We start from the raw sequence: 19,134 nt of genomic DNA, 5'->3' as shown, positions 1-19,134 counted from the left end.
TTTGAAAAAGAAATCATGTTCTGTATGTACGGTATTATCTTTCAGCATCATTGAAAATACATTTTAAATACTAATAAATGTCGAGCCGTGTCATATGTTGTCTTCTATATGCTGGTTTTATGCACAAAACGGCATCCATATTCCATATTAGATTGTTCAACTAAACTATGTTTATACCAGCAAAGGCCAATATCGCACATTAATGTCATTTAGGCTGCTGTGAACTTATTGCTGGCCTCTGTTCACAACATTACGTCTGCCTGATCATTTTCTGTTAACACCCCAAGGACACTACTGCAAAAGAGCAGCTTGGTTTTAATGACGCAGATAAAACAAATAAATACATTTAACCCCTTGAACAAAACCCGGAAATGCCGACTAGCTGTTTGACTGAAGGTACAATATAATAAATCTTAATGTAAAAAACAAGTCACATTTAGATTTAAAATGTTCATGTCCGTAGTACTACAATGCGTTTGGTTTGATAAACGTATATTACACACGTGGAATATACTAAATATCCATTTTATTCTCATTAATCAACTTAATATTTACATCTTTCTACACATAAATGTATCAAAGGTAGCTGCAGGTTGCCATCAGATGACAGAACCAGGCTTCATGTCAAACAAACTGAACAAATTGAAATAAATAAATGTGTTTTTCTGAACACTTTGGATAAAAAAAAATTATACATCGATCACAAAACAAACCAATGTACATATATCACATTAATGGTCATATGAGTACAACTTTTTTTTGGGGGGGGCCGGGTGTAACACGAGGCAGCAACATTTCCCATCTTGTCATTAGTTAGCAGCTCCCAAGAAACTGTCATCCTCTCAATCTCTCATTCACAACAGACTTGATGTGAACAAACAGTTCAGACCGGAGGGCTAAAGGTTAAGCGCGTGGGAGCTTACAGACACACTGTGTTTGTTAGTGAGAAAACTTTACAGTGACTCATTTTTAGCGATGTGAAAGGGCATCCATCCTTTGACATTTGGTGCATGTCCCAGTGTATGGCCTACCTCTTAATGGCATAACATAAAAACATTGGAATGTGGTTGTTTTTTAAGTTTCAAAATGAGAAAGAAAGATGCTGTTCCACAAATAATTCAGCTCGGGGACTGAGGAAATGACCGATGCACCATCCGTTAAGACAAAAAAACAAACAATCATACATTTGTGGCTGACAATGTAATGCACATCATGACACAGACTCGTATTCAACATCAACACAAGCTCCTCAACAGCTTTGAAATGGTGGGAAAGCAATGACATGAACAAAAGTCAAAGTTTTAAATAAAACCATCACAACAAGATACTGCAGAAAATAAAAGCATCTCCCTTCATTATTATTTTCTCCACCAAGATAAACTTCAACTTTTCACATTTGGTATCTACAGTACAGGCAGATAGTATAGCCTTAAAACAATGAAAACGTCATACTGTATTTATAAAATATATACCCATTACTAATTACAAAGACAACATCATTTCCATTTTAAAAAAAACAAGAATTCTACTGTATGAGTCCATGATATGACACTATTAGATACACAGTTTTCAAAGAGATGACTGAGCAGTTATTGCTGTCTCTATCACGTATTTGACAAATAACTTTGTATTTCTTTCAAGTCTGGTCGCTGATGTGTAGTCCTAGCAAACCTATATCACTCAAAAAGGACTGCGGGTGCTTCTTGCTGCTTCATCAGCTCAGAAAACACAAGACTCATCCTCGAAGGTGCAAATGATTATGTGGAGAACACAAGTCCACTGTAACAGCTGAAATGTAACTGGAAACGATCAAGCAGAAGTCTGTCTGGGTGTCAGCAGGAGCACCCCTGCAGTGAGGTCTACAACAATAAGAGTGCAAAATCAAAGCACTGAGCATGAACTGATGCAATGCCGCTTGTTGGTGATTTAAACATTCAGCACAAGTCAGAGAACATCTTACATCACACTTCTCCAGTCTGTGACTCGTCGTATTCAATTTGTAAAACAACAAATGTACAAATAACACAAAGAAAATGAAAATGAAATTTAAATCTCATAATGAAATGTTCTTAAAGGCATCTGACATCCATTTGGTTCGGTGTCTTGAGTCGGATGTAGTGTACTAATTATTCAAATCATTTGAAATGATTTGTAAGAAAGAGGAAAGTGGATATCACCACTCATCATCCTTATTTGAGTAAGTGTCAAAGAGTCTGACAGAGCACCAACAGAAAACACGTGCATGTCCGACTAGTGAGCGCATCACTGCAGTACACCCAGACGTCACAAAGACATTCATTGTTCGGTTCAGATCTTTGAGGACTGACTGTGGTCAACACCTAAAGGTCAAAGGTTAAGGGATCAGTGTGGCTCATCTACGAGACGTACGGTCTCCACACTGTGGATGAGTTTCTTGAAAGTGGGGCGTAGTCTCGGTTCACTGCTCCAGCAGTCTGACATGATCTTGAGAATCTGAAGGACACATCAGAGCACAAACAATTATTTTATTCTACTTTAACCCTCCTGTTATGTTGCGGGTCAAATTGACCCGTTTCAAAGTTTGAAAATCTAGAAAAAATATTTTAAAGTACTTTTTCTGTATGAAACTTCTTCTGCTTGCCTTAATTAGGGTAATCAACGTGAAAAAAATGAAATAAAAAAGATCATGTATGTGCAACCCCCCCCTGCAGGTTTATATAACAGAGATGATGTTCGGGTCAATTTGACCCGGCAGTGAAAGTGGAGGCTATAAGGGGTCAGAAGGGTCAAGTTTAGACCATTTCTTTCTTTGAAAATGTGAGACAAATTATCTCTTACTCCTCCCAACATGTTTCACCCCATTTCACACACACACATACACACACACACACACACACACACACGTGCGGTCTCACTACCGCACCTGTGCGAGAAAGATACTATTTTGGCGAGAACCTTTTTTTTTCTTGCGGGAAAACTCCGCCCACACTTAGCAGGAGAGGGGAGAAACATACGAAAGGGTTGCTTGGGAGTCCTACCAACATTACACTCTGCAGATACATGCAACACAGTAGCTTACTGGAGGACAGCATGAGCAACAGAAACAAAAGGATGACAGGCCTTGAGGCTCTGGAGCACATCCTTGATCACAACAGTGAAATAGAGGAGGATGTGTCCGAACATGAAGACCATCTTGAGGTCAATTCAGATTACAATGTTACTGATTATGAACCATCAGATGAGGAAACTGATATATCTGTTCCTCCAAGCGAGACATTTGTGTCAAAAAATTGTGAAATACAGTGTTCATCCTCACCCAACACACGTATACCGAAAATATTATAAAGACAGTGGCAACATGTATCAGCACAAAGCACACCGTGACGACATGTCACTCGTGTGCTGTGTAGACACACACACACACACACACACACACACACACACACACACACACACACACACACACAGACACACACACAGACACACACACCTCGTTCACTGTGTTCATATCTTGTTAATTTTTGTAAATGTCTGTTCCTTAACACTATAAGTAAACATGAGTAAAGTTTACTTTCAATATAAATCCTCATGACTCATTTGGCTTGATTTTGAGTGAGCGGGTCAATATGACCCTGAACAGCAGAGGTGTCTCATCTCCATTTATCTACATCACCCCATGAAAAAAATAATGTTTCAAAATGTAAAAATAATTTAGAGAAAAATACATGTTATGGTAGACTAATGCAATTTACATCTAGGCTTTTCCAATGTACCTAAAAAATTGTTTTAACATGTATTTTTTATTAAAACGAGTGAGTTACCCTCATTGAACTATGATGGAGGGGTGAATAACTTCATTCCACTAAATACTGATTGAATTGTTAGTAAGGGTGTTGGTGATGAGGTACAAACTATATTTATTAGGATTTTTTGGTTTCTGACAACTTTTGGATGATTAAACATGCACCAGGTCATATTGACCCGCTAACATCATGGCTGTACCTAAGAAACGAACATAACAGAAGGGTTAATACGGTTTTGACATATGTTATCAGATGCATACTGGATACGCCTTTTAATGATATGACATGGTGCCCTTTTCTGCTTGGAGCTAAGAATCCTATTTTCTTTATTCCCAAAGTGTTTGCATTGACCTTGAACCAAGACACATTTTTTATAAAAACAACTTTTACTGACCTCCTTTGGACAATTAGCAGGATCAGGCAGCCTGTATCCCTGTTTAAGCAGGTCTATCAGATGGTAGACAATCATCTGGCCCTGCTTTTCATGTCCCATCTTGTCCATAAACACCTGGAACAGCAAAACAGTAGTTCTTGTTTGGCTTCAGTGAAAACAGTTTGGTAAAACATTAAAACTGTCCCCCCAAAAAGTGTTTCCTGTATTTAAGTACTTCGCTCTACTACAGAGCAGAGAGCTCAATCAACTGATTTCTTTAACAACACTACAAACTAATTATACTGGCCCATTTTTGTAGCTTAATTAAGTTGACAAAGCAATTCAGGGTGGAATAACAAAAAGGTTGCATAAGAGAGAAGTCAAATTGTCAAACTAATAAAGAAAGAAAGTGCAGTACCGCAGGAGGGCTGCAGTTCTTATCACTGGAAGTGAAGAGTTCATAGAGGACAACGCCGAAACTCCAAACGTCTGATCCCACAGAGAACTTGCTCTCTGTCAGCGACTCTGGAGCGTACCTGGAAAATACCACAACACATTGGCACACATCTTTAAAACGCTCATCACTAATCCTACAATACAAGCAGACAGATATGAAGGCATGAACGAAACAGTACAAAATCGAATTCTTCTCCCATGATCGTACTTTCAACGCCTCGTCACAAAGGGTCACGATAACGTAGAACTGTAGAAAAAAGAAACGCTCAAATACTTGTAACAAACACATGCAGTGTGTCGTCCTCACCAAAAGATGGGGCTTTCCCCAGGCTCTCTGACGGTGTAGTACTCCTTGTCATGCGGCAGCACCTTGGTCAGGCCAAAATCACCGATCTTCACCCTCATCTCGCTCTCCACCAGAATGTTCCGAGTGGCCAGGTCTCTGTGGATGTATCGCTTAGTGGCAAGGTAGTCCATGCCCTGAAGAATGACACGAGTAGTTCATTGATTTTGGGGGGGAAAAAACTGTCAAAGAAAACAAAATAATGAAATAAAAAAGGAAGACTTGCATGTGTCATTTGATATGTATTTCTTGACTTAATTCACTTTTTGTAGTTTTCCGCATATATTATATTTACAAAATGTATGTAGCTGATGTGTAGACAGCCATCTCAGGCCTCCACTCCCCGACTACACCTACACACAGTGTTATATAAACCCACGTCAATAATATGCACTAATGAGAGGACATGACCACAATATATACCCTGCCATGATAAATGCTGCTCCTAATCATAACCTCGAGCCACCGTATTCAGCCGGAGTCAACAACCTCCAACTAATTATATTGCTCTGTGCCGCGCATGTATTCATACAACGTCAAACAAATGTTGACGAAGTTCAACAGCAGCTAACTTGTCAAGTTATGTAGTCATATGCAGCCACCCTGCCGAGCGCCGCAAACCAGTCCTGAAATTATGGACTCTCTTGTGATTTCTAACATCTCACAGTCATTTGTCTGCCTATAATATCAGGGTTCCACAAAGCACCACCTGCTGCACTGCATTACCTTGCAAATCTGTGACGCGTAGTGCAGCAGTTTGTTGAAATCAAAGCGCTCCTTGTGTTTGATGAGATAATCTCTCAAGCTGCCGAAGGGGAGATACTCCATGATCAGCCGGAGGTTCCTTCGACCTGCAGAAACAAAGTTACGTGTGATACTTAGGAGAGGAAATATGACGAATGAATAGCGTGTGAGAAAATCAAGATTCATTTGTTTCATGGGCATGTTGCAAATGTTGGAACCGTAACGACATTATTACGTTTCACAAAACATGCCCGGGTGATAGTATCACAGAGTGAAAGAAAATCACTGAAGCCCTCCTGAATCTAACGTAAGAATCGAGATTAATCAGGCAAATAATTTGCTTTATCTACATTTTTTCCAACCAAGAAAACAGATTTTTTTTTCCCATCCAGCAGTCTTCTCATTCCTTTCATCACCTTACGACTCCTGATGTTGAAACACAAGCTTATGTCACTGTGGTTTCTATAAAGAATATGGGACACGTAATCTGACATCATGCTTGTACCTGCACTGTAGCAAACTCCTTTGTATTTGACAATGTTTTCATGCTGGAGGGATTTGAGGATCTCGATTTCCCGCTCAAAGTCCCTGAGGTGCTCGGCGGTGCTGTGCTGCAGTTTCTTCACGGCCACCACCTCCCCCGTGCTGTCCTGCAGGGGGTCGTACCGGCACATCTCCACGCTGCCGAAGTTTCCCTGCAGCGCGAGGTCAGAGGAGAGCACATTTAAGAGACGTAGGAACAGCTACGATTTCTTCTTGGTTTAGAGCACACATTGAACGAGCTTTTCCAATGTAGCTAAGCATACATTTAGTTCAGTTATGACAGAAAACAAAACACATCATCTTCAGAATTAGTATTAGCAAACGTCCTGCTTTCTAGAAAGTATTATGAGATGCACCCTTAAGGACAATATCTAAATACTATGAAGGATATAAAAGAAAAGGAACATGCGTGATAAAAATCGAGTTTGTGTGTGTCTGCATGTCTCACTTTGCCTAGCTGCTTGAGGAAGATGAGGTGCCGCTCCTCAAACTGGGCGGGCTCCTGGCTCTCGGAGGCCCACGGGAAGCCGAAGCCTCTTGTCCTGTTGGGCACCATGTCGCTCTCCACCAGCAGCTCATAGTCTGCAACACAGCAACATAAAAATGCTCAACGAAGAGTGTGTAGGGCATTGTGTATCCACGTGATCAATAGATCTGTCTGTCAGGTGTTATCGGAGACTCTGGCAGAGGCCTGGACATTCATTTTCTCTTCCTACCTGGCGTGAAGAGGCTGTTGAGATCTCTGATAATTGCTCTGAAGGAGGGCCGGTGTGAGGGCTCATAGTCCATACAGCTGTTAATCAGATTGGCCAGCTCGGTCCATTTGGGAGCCGGCAGCTGGTGCCGGTCCTCATAGAACAGGTTCTTCTGCAGGGCACAGGAGCAAAAGTCAGCGTGTATTCAAACCGAGTTAAATAAAACAAAAGTTGGCACACGTTCTTAGAATAATCAATATAATATGTTTCAAATAAGTCCTTCTCACTTTAAAACAAATGTTATGAGTTATGAGTGATGCCGCTCTCATGTCCGTACGGTACATATGAGGCTACAGCCAACAGCTGGTTAGCTTAGCTTAGCATAATGACTGGAAACAGGTAGCTAGCCTGAACGCCACAGTGTAAAAATGAAACTGCAACTATTTCTTGCAGGGGAGAAGTGACTCCCAAATCATCATTTCCCAAAATATCGACCTATCACTTTAATACAGATCGTTTTCAGTAAGTCAATAATCTGAATGCATCTTCTGTTTTTGTGACCTTTGAGCAGTCCAGGGTGCTGAGCGGTTTGTCTCCGCCACTGCAGATCTCCCACAGGGTGGTCCCAAAGCCCCACTTGTCTGTGGCTAAACTCAGGTTTTGGGGGTTTATAATGCACTCGGGGGGCACCCACGGGATACGCTCCACCAGAACTGATGAATGGACATGACATAGAAGAACAGAGAGAAGGAAACATGTGAACGGAATAAGAGGTTGAAAAAAAAAACAAATCACACCAAAGCAAAACTATGTTCACATGACTTGTGCCTCAACAGAGGCGTGAGGTTCGGGTTGTCTCACATCAGGACAGTACGTGACTCCCAAGTCTCTCACCTTCTTTGGGCAGCACGGTGATGCTGATGCCCGGGTCACTGAGTTTGATGAAGGGCAGGCTGCCCGTCATCCGATCCTCCTCTCTGATCAAAAGGACATTCTTGGCACAAACATTTCCATGAACGAGGTTTTTGTCCTCCTGCGTGCCGACACGACAGAGACAAATGTAATTACATTTGTAAGGCACCAACGCTCAACTAGTTTTGCACACGAGTTGAAGATATTGTCTTACCAGGTAGTGCATGGCCCAGGATAGCTGCTTGGCCACTTCTAGCTTCCAGGTGATGTTAACACAGCTTTTATTCTTTTTCAGGTACGTGTCCAGTGAACCAAATCTACCATACTCCTGCACCATCATGTCTGACAGGGAGATGTGAGAGACATCATGTTTTATTAATCACTACTATATCCATATAGAAAATCTTCTCAACAGAACTCCAGTTTGTGGTTTACTGTAGCTGGTTTCCTGTAAACACTTTGACAGCAGTTGTAGACAGAACACCTTCTGCATCCATTAATGTCTTCATCCACAGTTTGCCATCTGATGCAGTTCAGTTTTTCGTTGTCCCACATGAGAAATATATCTATGGTCATAAAGTCCAGTCCCCTTACAGACACATCATGGTCTGTGAGGGGACCTTAACTGGCGACTCTCCAGTTCCCAAGCCAAGTCCCCACGGACGAAGAAATGTATTTTCATTTATATTTATTCATTTGTTTATAGGCCTGCATTTTAGCAACTTTGCCTCAATGCCCCAAAAACGGTGTTCGGACACAAAACGACAAAACATATATTTGTGTGAGTGTTGCCGTTATCTCTATTTCTAAGTCATTCATTATAATCTTTAGTTTTTTCTTTTCCTGCACTCAGAAGTGTGAATGGTGAATGCCTCCAGACCATACTGCTCTGATGTGTGTGGGCAGTTTCAGTGGCCCATTAGTGACTCCTGGGGGCTTAATGTGGTCACAGTGGAAGGGTCAGAGCACAGCCGAGAGCAGGTCAGAAACCTTATTTCCTCTCTGTTTGTCTCAGTTGCCTACAGGGACAACCTTAACTGTTGTAAACACAACTGCTTGTAGCGTGAAAACTGGCTCTTTTGTGTTCAGGAGAACAACAGCCTCCTTGTCTTGGTCTCAACATCCCTCTAATCTAAAATCTTAAAGTGTCCTTTTTACATGCCACAGGTGAGGATAACCACAATGAATTCTTCCTTTGTGACCATATATGGTCCAGTAGTGTGTGTGTGTGTGTGTGTGTGTGTGTGTGTGTTGTAGACTTACTCTCATTGCCACAAACGCACACGCCAAAGTTGAGGAGCAAGTGCTTGTGGGAGAGCTGGCTCATCATACTGGCTGCTTCAAAGAAGGACTGTGAGGGAAAAATAAGAGAAGAGATCCGATTACCTTGTTGCCTCCTTTCAACTCATGACCCCAGAGTTTATTTAGTCTGATCCACTCGCTCACTCACTCACTCACTCACTCACTCATTCACTCATTCACTCCCTCAACAGGCCAACCTCTGAATAGTTGCGGTGAGCCTTTTCCAGGATCTTAATAACGACGTCGATCTGGTGTATCTCTCCGTAGTCTCCCAGCTCCTTCCTCACACCGCAGAAGATCTTGGTGAAAGTTCCTTGGCCCAGACTCTCATTCTGAAACACAAGAGTTCTATTATGTTGAATTATACGGCTCCTTCTGAGTCAAAGAGACACTTCTTTGCCCGATATTCTCTCACCGTAAAGTACTGGAACGATCTGTGGTGGCACTTTAAAGAGGAATTCACAAGGAGCAAGCTGATCCTTTTAGAGTATTACGAGTTTTATTTGAAAATGGGGATTTCCCAGCTGGCTGGCCAGAGATAAAGACACGTGTACATATTCTGACCCTTGGCAGGTGTCTGGAACACATCGTGTTTTGTCTGTAGATTCATAACCTCACGTCTAGAGTGTCTCTTTCTGCCTCTGTATGCTGATATTTAATAGTTGAATGCTTAACACAACAACATTGGCTGGGAAGCCGAAGGTTGGATGCTCCAGGAGGCAGAAAGAGACAAGTACTTAGCCAAGAGGCCTAATATAAGACAGTATAATGTAATCATTAGCGAATAAGGTTTTAAACTGCCAATACACTCTCCAAGAAGAATTTACACGGAGCATATTTTTTTAGAAATAATCATAATAAAGGCAAAGACCTATATGATAAACCTTCCACCTCGACCCTATTTGACCTCATGGCTTAATCTTAAAAAGTATAATCTATAATCTAATCTATCTAAATGCACAAGAAAGCTGAACACCTGTTTAAAACAGGAAGATTAAAAGAAAACCCATCTTGAATCTGGTACGGGATGAGTGAGAAGACAATATTCCAGCACAGAAAAAACCCTGAGCTCTCTGATTGGTGGAACAGCGTCAGTGGTTTTCTTGTGACACACCTGTTGTACAAAACTTGTAACTAAAAGATGATGAGACAGACATGGAGCGCTCAACGAGGTGAGAGCATGGCTGACATACACAAATTCTGTACTCACACCTGTCCACAGCGACTGCTATTGACGCTGAGTTACATCGGGGGAATCAATTGAGGAAGTGTTTTTGTTAATAGTAGCGACCTCATGGAACCAACAGGAATCCTTCTGGTCCTTTCTGGTCGATACGTGTGGCACGCTCACGCATATTGACAAGTTTACAATGTTAACTTGTCTACAAAAGGCCGGCATCAGTACATTTTGGCTTTAGTGTTATTACACAAGTAGAAGATCCTAACTTATCTGTTCAGGAACTTGTAAACAAGAGCCTTTTGATACAGTTTGATACTAAGCTTCTACAATGCTTTTAATCTGATACTAGTGTTTTCGTCAGTATTGGTATACAACCTAATAAAACCGTAGAAACGGCCTAGTTACGACTATTTTTCAGCTAAAGTGAGGAGGGTTATCTTACGATGACGAGGTCTTCTTTTCGGATCTTGTGGAAGACCATCTGGCTGATGTTGTGATTGTGCAGCGAGGGAGACAGTGGGACATCGGCACCTTGATTATTTCTACACACCACCAGGTTGGATTTATCTGAAGAAAGGCAAAGATGGGCAGGGATTAGGAAAACTCACATCAAACTCACACTTTGACACTACATCTGATGGTCACTGCCATGGAGGGCTGTAGCTTTCCGACGTGTGATACTATTAAATGACAAATATGAATTAGGAATGCAACAGCTAGCAATTGGGAAATTAGACTGCTTACTTTATAGTTCTTAATCATGAATACAACCTATGTGGTATTGTTCCAAATGAGCTTCAATAATGAATGAATTAACTATCAAAACTTAACAAAACTCACTCAAAGTTTTACAACAGATTCAGCTTAAAATATGAGTTCATTTATATATGATTGAAAGGATGCTGTTGCCTATTCTTGCAGCCTTATGGACAAAGAAACAAATAACAAAATGTTAGCTCCATAATAACGCAGTGAAACGGTCTATTTCTGGTGCATTGGATGTCTGCATTTGACTGTGTTATGTGTTCTTTTACCTGTGGTACTACATGTGCATGTATACATACAGTATTCTTGTTAGTGTCTGTGTGTGCATGCTCACCTTTGAGGCCGGGTGAGCAGCACCTGGTCAGCTGGAATGTGTATCCATCGGTGCGGAGCGCCTCCTTTTGGTAGCAGTGCAGAAGTTCCCTGAGTGAGCCGAAGCTCCTCTTGGCACCGCTCAGAATGTACTCTCCCAACTCCGTCTTCGTGATCTGACAGTGCTTATGGTCCACCATAGTTTCAAACTGAAAACAAAAAAATAGCACCAATTACAGCTAAACTGTACACGTGGGATTGAGTCAGTGTCAGTCAGAAGACATAATAGCTGAAAAAACTACAGTCAGGTGCCCTTACAGTATAAACATTGAAACAGGTTTTGCTCTCAGTCCTCTTGTCCATACTGGCCATGAAAGTATCCATTCATAAAGTGATGGGGGACAACATCCACAGTCCTCTTTCAGTGCACATATACATTTAAGAAGTTAATCAGAAGTTAACATGAGGTTTCAGCAGTGTTAATCACTTCGAGTAAGAGTTACAGTCCCGCTTTTTGTTTTCAGGGACAGTTGCTTGCTGGGCTGCAGTGGAGGGACAGCAACACAAAGCGGGAATTTAGTCATAAATAACTAACTTTGGAAGACACCCGCTCTATATGTCAAGTCAGACTGCTGAAGCCTCACATGATCTTCCAGAGAAACCTTGGAATAAATCTATACAGAGAACGGGGACTGTAGATTTTGTCTCCCATCACTTCCAAGCAATTCATTGTATCGTTATCATAGTCTAATGGCCCTGGTTGTGTTGACGCATTGTCCCACCCAATGGAAGAGATATCTCGTCAGTCTGCTGTGATGCATGTGGTCATGGGCTGAAGGTGATGTCTATCAGTTAGCGAAGACTGTGTCGAAGGAGCCTGTTTATTTGAGTCAGGTGTAAGAAATGCAGTAACTTCACATTGATTATGACCGAACATTAATAGCTTACCCCCACTACAAAGGACATGAAGTATTTGTCGTAGTCCCTCGGGCTGCAGCGAAGGATGTACAGGCCTTGGTGGTTACCAGAGCGACGCAGCTTAGCGATCGTAAACTCCATCCTGTGATCAAAGAGACAATGTGTGTGTGTGAGAATAGTTCTGTGGTTGCGGGTGCACGAGTCACGTGCTATATTTGTGTGTGTGTGTGTGTGTGTGTGTGTGATACTCACGACACAGGGCCGTGGCAGTAGCTCTGAATGCACTCCAGAAGTCTCGGTGGAGCCACTTCTTTACACAGATAATGATGAGCGTCTGCAACCAGCCTGTAATACCCATCAACTAATGACACGAAAGACAGAGCCTCTGGGAGCGAATGGAACTCCAGTTCCTTTGGGGAGAGACCGGGGTGCAGAAGAGGACAAAAATAAATCATTCAGCACCTATTTTTAACTTTAAATCAATGTAAACAGTAAACCTTTAATCCGTGTTTTATGTAAGGAGGCGCCGATACGGATATCGGGCTGATACTGACTCAAACAGCTGGATCAGCGACAATAGAGCCAATCTATTTAATTCAATACTTAATAGTATATTTTTAGATACTAAATACATTATTTACTGGAATTTTAATTATTGTTTAAGTTGTATGCAATGCAGTGTAACAAATTACTAGACTTTAAAATAATTTAAGAAACTAATTTGACATCTAAAAACAAGTGTTGGTCATTGAAACACATTGCAGGGCTTTAATGTTGCCACGGGACAATTTGGCTCACAGACTGTAGTGGGAATTAGATGAGATTGGAAGGAAGCAAAGGAAACAAATGATCAATTTTAAAGTGAGCATGAAGAGGAGTCAAGCGTGTACTCTACCAGGATCTGGTTGTCCTGCCTGGTGAGGGTGACCACGCGACTCTCCACCGAGCCTTCCTTATTGGCCTGTTTGATGCTGATGTCGATCACCTCTGTGAAGTCGCAGTATGTTTGTAGCTCCTGGAGGCACAAAAAAAGAGCACGAAATAGTGGATTGCGTTTGTATTCGACGAAGAAGCGTGCGCGCACATGCGCTTTTGTCGTTAATGGCAATTTTAACCAACTCCTAGAGCTCCATCTATTGGTTCAAACACAGCCATGGCAGCTTCACACTGTGGCAAACTGTGTGGTACAAATGCATTACCAAGGCAACATCAACCCATCCCTCGGGCCCTCACCTCCTCTGCTCCCTCCTCCTCTTTCCCTTTTGACCACTGGACGCCCGTGTCGCCCGTGACAACGATGGTCACCTCGCGCGCGGAGGGGTTGGTGACTTGGAAGCGCTCGGAGTAGAGCGAGGGCAGCAGCAGCTCCAGGCTCATCAGGTATTTGAGCTTGAGGTTGCACACCGTGGCCTTGCATTCCCTGAACTGCTGGATGAACTTCTTGAAGCGATAGCGGATCCTCTTCCGAGTCAAGATGTTGTACTCCTGGATGCGGCTTCGCATGCATCTCGGCAGGAAGGATTTGTAGCTGAAAGCGGGGAAGGGGGGGGGGGGGGGGGGGGGGGGGGGGGGGGTTGATGTCAAAATGAGGAGGATGTGATGAACAAATAACAGGAAAGGCACAGGGAGAAGGGCGGGGTGAGTGAAAGAGGAAATAAGGTTAAAAGAGCAAACGCTAACGCTTTGTGGCAGTTCAGTGCTGCGTGCACCTCAGGAGGAGTAGTCAGTAATCCTGAAAAGGTCAGCTAAAACTAAATATAAAATAAAAATATAAATATTTATGTTAAGAAATTCATATTTCAAGTGCAACGCACCTTTTGAACCGAAACATTATCTCATACAAAGAGATAATTCATTCAGCTGCATGAACACGCATAATGAAACTAGATGCTCACTGCGTTCTGAGGAGAACTCGTTATTCACGAGCTGCACAACATGCACGCCAGCAGAACAGCGAGCATTTCCCATTATTTAGGTAAGAGAGTGTGCGGCATATGTGAGACTCAACCCGTCTGGAATTTTCAGATCATTGTTTTACGAGTTGAATATTTTCTTTTCCTTGTCTTAAAGGCTGATTTATGGTTAAGTGGCGAACATTTCTGGGCGTAACATTGTTCGAGGCTTCTAGTAGAGGGATGATTCTACCGGGTTGCCCTTCATATTCACATTTTAAACAATTTGAATGATCAGAATAACGATACTACGTTTGTGAGCGCCTCCTACCTGGTGTAATTGTAAATGTCCACGGGTGACTGATCGTTCTCTTTGGCGAGCCTCATCATGTCCAGCACCGCCATGCCCAGACACTCCTCCTGGGCCTCGTGGCTCACTGGAATTTGAACCCAGCCACTCAGAAAGTCACTACGCCTCTGGAGGAGGAAAAAAGAAACAGATGGACAGAAGTAGAAGAATAGTGTGAGAGATGGGGAAGGAGCAGGTAAACAGATGCCAAATGTCTCACCCAGTGCACAATTGGCTTACTTCACATGTCAAATTTAGTAAATCTTAGATTTGTCAAAGAAATTAACAGTAATCGGACCGATTCTAGTCTCTTTATGGCACATGAAAATGTATGCTAGAATGAACAAAAAGTCTATTCTAAAGGGGAAACTCCTTTTATTCAATATAACATCAACAAACTCCGCCCTGGTTAGGTTGTTGGGCCTGCACAAGTCAAGCTCTACAACAGCAGGCGGCTGTGAGAAACGTTCTGTAGACCAGTCTGTTGACACGCACCTCATGTTGTCAGTGTGACAGTGGAGATAAAAACAAAGCTGAACAGAGCTGCATGTGTCAAGTTCACACAAACATGTGGGAAAGAAAGAAAAAAAAAAAGCGGAAACTATTTAAAACGCACATGCAAACACACACACGCACGTGCAAACACGGGGTGAAGAGAACCTGTGTTCCCCATTTGTTCTTCTTACCACCCCACTTCCTGTTTTCTGAACTTACACATTGGCTGTAATGACACAGACAGACAGCGAGGGGGGGGAGCAAGCAGATTTGTATCTCCTCCCACTCAACATTTCTGGTTATTGTTATGTTTTAAAAGAGTGGTGTTGAGGTGAAGGAGAGGGCATCTCAAAGACACCGTTCTTTGGTTTGGTTGAAGGAAAAATACCTAAAATAGCTGACTTCATTATAATATGAAGTGGAAGTTGTAAAGACTCACCTGAAAAAACTGGTATGCCATGACACAGTCATCCATCACGGGGCTCTCCGTCCCCTTGGACACGCCATAGCGATGGGCATTCAGTGTGTTGCCGCTGTTATACCAGCCAGAGAAATAGTATCTGGATAGAAAAAGAGATCAGAGAAGTTCCAGTAAGAAAATGAATCCGAACATAAACGACACATTAATAAGGGGGGGGGGGGGCAAATAGTAAAAAACATCTACCTGATTCTGAAGTGCAGGCTCTCACTGGCTGGCTGCTGCAATTTGAAGATGTGATTAGGAGGAAACCATATCCTGTCACTTTCCCTCATGAGGCCAAACAAGCTGCAGTACACGGGGGCAATCCCTGAAAAGACAGAGAAAAACAATCCTCAGTGTTCTATAATAAGAATTTTATTTGGGAACTAAGGACAGCGGGCAACCCCTTGATACCTAGGTTTGAAATACAGAACAAGTTTTTAGAGCTTTTGCAAGCTTAGCTGCCACTGTAGAACAACAACTGGCCAATATTTAGAAATACACAAAGTTTAGCATATATGTACTGTATGTTTACACACACACAGCTTGCGTCGTGGTAGCAATGTAGACTGGGAGCATATTTATAGCTCGTTGTCATCGTCCACATTAAAACTGAAGCTCCCATGAACCGAGTTTCACTGTTCCCAGGAGTATTGTTTGTTTCTTTTACAACTTCTTCTGACGATAATAGCCTCATTTGGGGGATATTCTATTGATATTCTATTCCTGGAACGTCAGTCCCACTTGTATGTTTTTGTTCCTACAATTCCTCATTATGTCTTCAAAATACCAGTCTTTAAGAGCAATGATTTTGGAAGTTAGAAACAATCGGCCTTTGAGAGACATACAAATGCCTGAACTAAAGAGAGACCCGCCGTGACGTGTCCCCTACAGCTCTTCTAACGGTGAGTCCGATGCGACAATTTTCTCTGCAAATTTCTGCGCTGGCTGTATGAAAGTCTGTCACGCCAAACTATGACAGTTGGCAGAGGTGATTAAACTCAGGCTTGTGAGCTATGTTATGGCTTTTTGGTGGAAGTTATCTGATTTTGCTTCAGCAATATTCTTGCTTTTGTTCATTAAGTTTACGTTAAACTTTTTTATTTTTTTGCTGTGATGCATTCTGACGCAGACATCGAGTGCATGAGGTATTGTGTAAGGTGTTTTTTGTCAAACATGGGTGGTTAAGCACAATCTTGATACGGATGTATTATCAACAGACTGGGTTTTCTTTTCATGTGATGGTATCGGCAGTTTGACCACGTTTCCAACCATATTTAAAGTCCGGGCCTCCTGTGAACTCATTTGTTCTCACAGTGAGGTGTTTTACCAGTCGGACAAGTGGGTCAATAGCAGACGAAACATTTCCTCACACAGCAGGAAGCCCTCTCTCAGAGCGAAGCAATGGTACGAGGGTGCGTTAGAGGAAGCAACAGGGGAAGTGGAGTCAAAGAACTAAGAAAGTTGATCTTTAAGAAAGTTCTACCTTGTCTTATTTGTTACATTATCAAATAATAAAGTAAACTTTCTTTCAATTGAAATATTACATTCATGAAATTTGACCTCTGCATTTAATGCACATAGGAGCCGCTCTGGGACCAACTTAGGGTTCAGTGTCTCCCTCGAGGACACTTAGACGTGTAGACCCCGGGGATCGAACCGCCAACCTTGTGATTAAAGGATGAGCCGCTCTAGCTCCCGAGCCACAGCCTGCCACAATAAGTAAGCAATGCACTGCACAGTAAGTCACTGTATTCACACCGTAGTAGCTGAGAATCATTGCGTTACACGTCTTGACATCATACGTCACACCGTTTAATACATAGATACAGATCATCAAATAAATAAAGAGGAGAATTTTTCTTAGTGTGCTGATGTGTAAGGAAAAAAAAAGAAGATTGATTATAGATAGAACTTCTCCACCTATTTAAGTCCAGTCATATCAGGTCTGACTGTTGGGAAGGTGACAATGTTTGACTTCATCTTGCAATGTGACATCCCGACCTATCTCCATAACAAATCTGACTTGTATGATTCTCCTACCCGAATACAAAACCACATAAAAAAGTAAGTGTAAAGAGAAACAAGAGGACGAAGGAAGTTGAAAAAGCATGGGGATATGGAAGAAGTGGAGAGAGGACGTTTCTTATCAGCTCACGAGGGAATGGAGCAAGAGAGTGTGTCGGAGAGAGATAGAGCGAGGGTGGAGAGGAAAATAGAGGCAACAGTCGACAACTTCCTGATTTGCGTTTGCTAGAAAGAGAAGAGCCAGTGGTTCTGACAAAACACTGTGTCGGCTCTGATGGCAAAAGCGCCTATCTGAACTCCTTCACCAGGAAAGTCTTGGTATAAGGAATGAAGTTGGATGCATTTGGAGCCGCTGAAGAAGCCATGGAAAAAACAAACAGATGCTCTTGAACGTTGCCCAAGCAGTCCATTTGATTGTTTCCTTTCTTATTGCCATGGATGACGGATAAATCGAAACCAAGCAGGTCAATGCCTTAAAGCGCACAGCAACAAGGTGGCTGCTGGATGTTTGGATCAGATTTCCCACCGTCTTCAAGTGAACAAAAAAAGCTTTTCTGCAGATATATACAAATTAAAAGGTCAAAACTTCTGAAAATGTCCTAATAAACTGTGTGGAGAGGGAAGTACATGCATGCTTTTAAAGTTGTAATAAACATCCTCCCATGTGTGTCCTGGCCGTGGGAAATGTGCTTTTATGCTCCATTGTGGGATCTACACAGACAAATGCATTGATGCAAGAAGAGACTTTTTATATGCAGTGGACTTAATACCTCACTGTTCTGACTTCTACATGTGTTTCTAATTCAATTTGATACTTAACAATAAAGTCAAGACATGTTCAACGGAGCAAAAAATGCCCAAGTGCCTGGGAATGTGCCTTAATTATTATGCTTATATATAATTACTGTGCATAATTACAAAAATAAGTGTATAGAGGTGTTGTATTTGAGACTTTTTAATAAAACAATGTTTCTTTAGCCTGACCCACTTGCAGTTGTTTCTCAACGAGGTGTACATCCCACGCTAAAGCAGAACTTCACAAGGCTGCACACACATCCAGATGTGTGGCAATAAAAACAGGGTTGTCATCTAACCAGTGAATTGCTCAAGGTTTTGAACATGGCACGAAGAATTTGTTGTTAAACAGAACAATATAATGCATTGTCACACCACTATATTTTGAATGTCCTTCTTTTTCTCCCCTCTGTTTTCTCATATTGTTGATGTATTTTTTTTAGCATAATTTAAAACCCTTATTAGACTGATGTTAGAAAATATTATATATATTTTGTGACATCCTCTTTTGACTCACCACACGCTTTCGCTGCACTTATGCACAGTTCCTCTGCTACGTACTCCCCTGGTGGAAACGTGAGCACGCTTTCTGAACCGTCACCCTCTCCTCCGTCCTTCGCCAGGTAGTAGAGGTGGACAGTGAGGCAGGTGGCGTCCGTGTCCTGCTTGGCGTCGAGTCCAGCGGCCGGGTCGAGGTCGGGTAGGAGGCCATTGAGATGCGCCGTGGGACCGGAGATGGGTGGCTCCATGTCGGTCAGCAGAATACAGGCCATGCGCTGCGTAAAACAAA

General features: G+C 42.2%; 1 protein-coding gene across 1 annotated transcript; it reads right to left on the bottom strand.

The window, feature by feature from the left end:
* Positions 1 to 485: 485 nt before the first annotated feature.
* jak2a (Janus kinase 2a) lies at positions 486 to 19,118 on the bottom strand. Its single transcript, XM_079178622.1, has 23 exons — positions 18,862 to 19,118; positions 15,726 to 15,849; positions 15,501 to 15,621; positions 14,549 to 14,694; positions 13,559 to 13,853; positions 13,221 to 13,340; positions 12,578 to 12,735; positions 12,356 to 12,467; positions 11,430 to 11,616; positions 10,773 to 10,897; positions 9,348 to 9,482; positions 9,112 to 9,199; positions 8,063 to 8,190; positions 7,831 to 7,969; positions 7,498 to 7,649; positions 6,958 to 7,108; positions 6,690 to 6,823; positions 6,204 to 6,393; positions 5,681 to 5,805; positions 4,919 to 5,091; positions 4,574 to 4,691; positions 4,177 to 4,290; positions 486 to 2,472 (listed from the first exon to the last, which is right to left on the bottom strand). The coding sequence occupies exons 1-23, from the start codon at positions 19,115 to 19,117 to the stop codon at positions 2,362 to 2,364; spliced, it is 3,402 nt and encodes a 1,133-aa protein (XP_079034748.1). The 5' UTR covers position 19,118; the 3' UTR covers positions 486 to 2,361.
* Positions 19,119 to 19,134: the final 16 nt, after the last annotated feature.

The sequence above is a fragment of the Pholis gunnellus genome (assembly GCF_910591455.1).
Source record: "Pholis gunnellus genome assembly, chromosome: 18".
In the NCBI taxonomy this organism is placed as follows: Eukaryota; Metazoa; Chordata; class Actinopteri; order Perciformes; family Pholidae; genus Pholis; species Pholis gunnellus.
The sequence above is the reverse complement of the archived record's forward strand: the minus strand, read 5'-3'. Positions and strand labels throughout refer to the sequence as shown.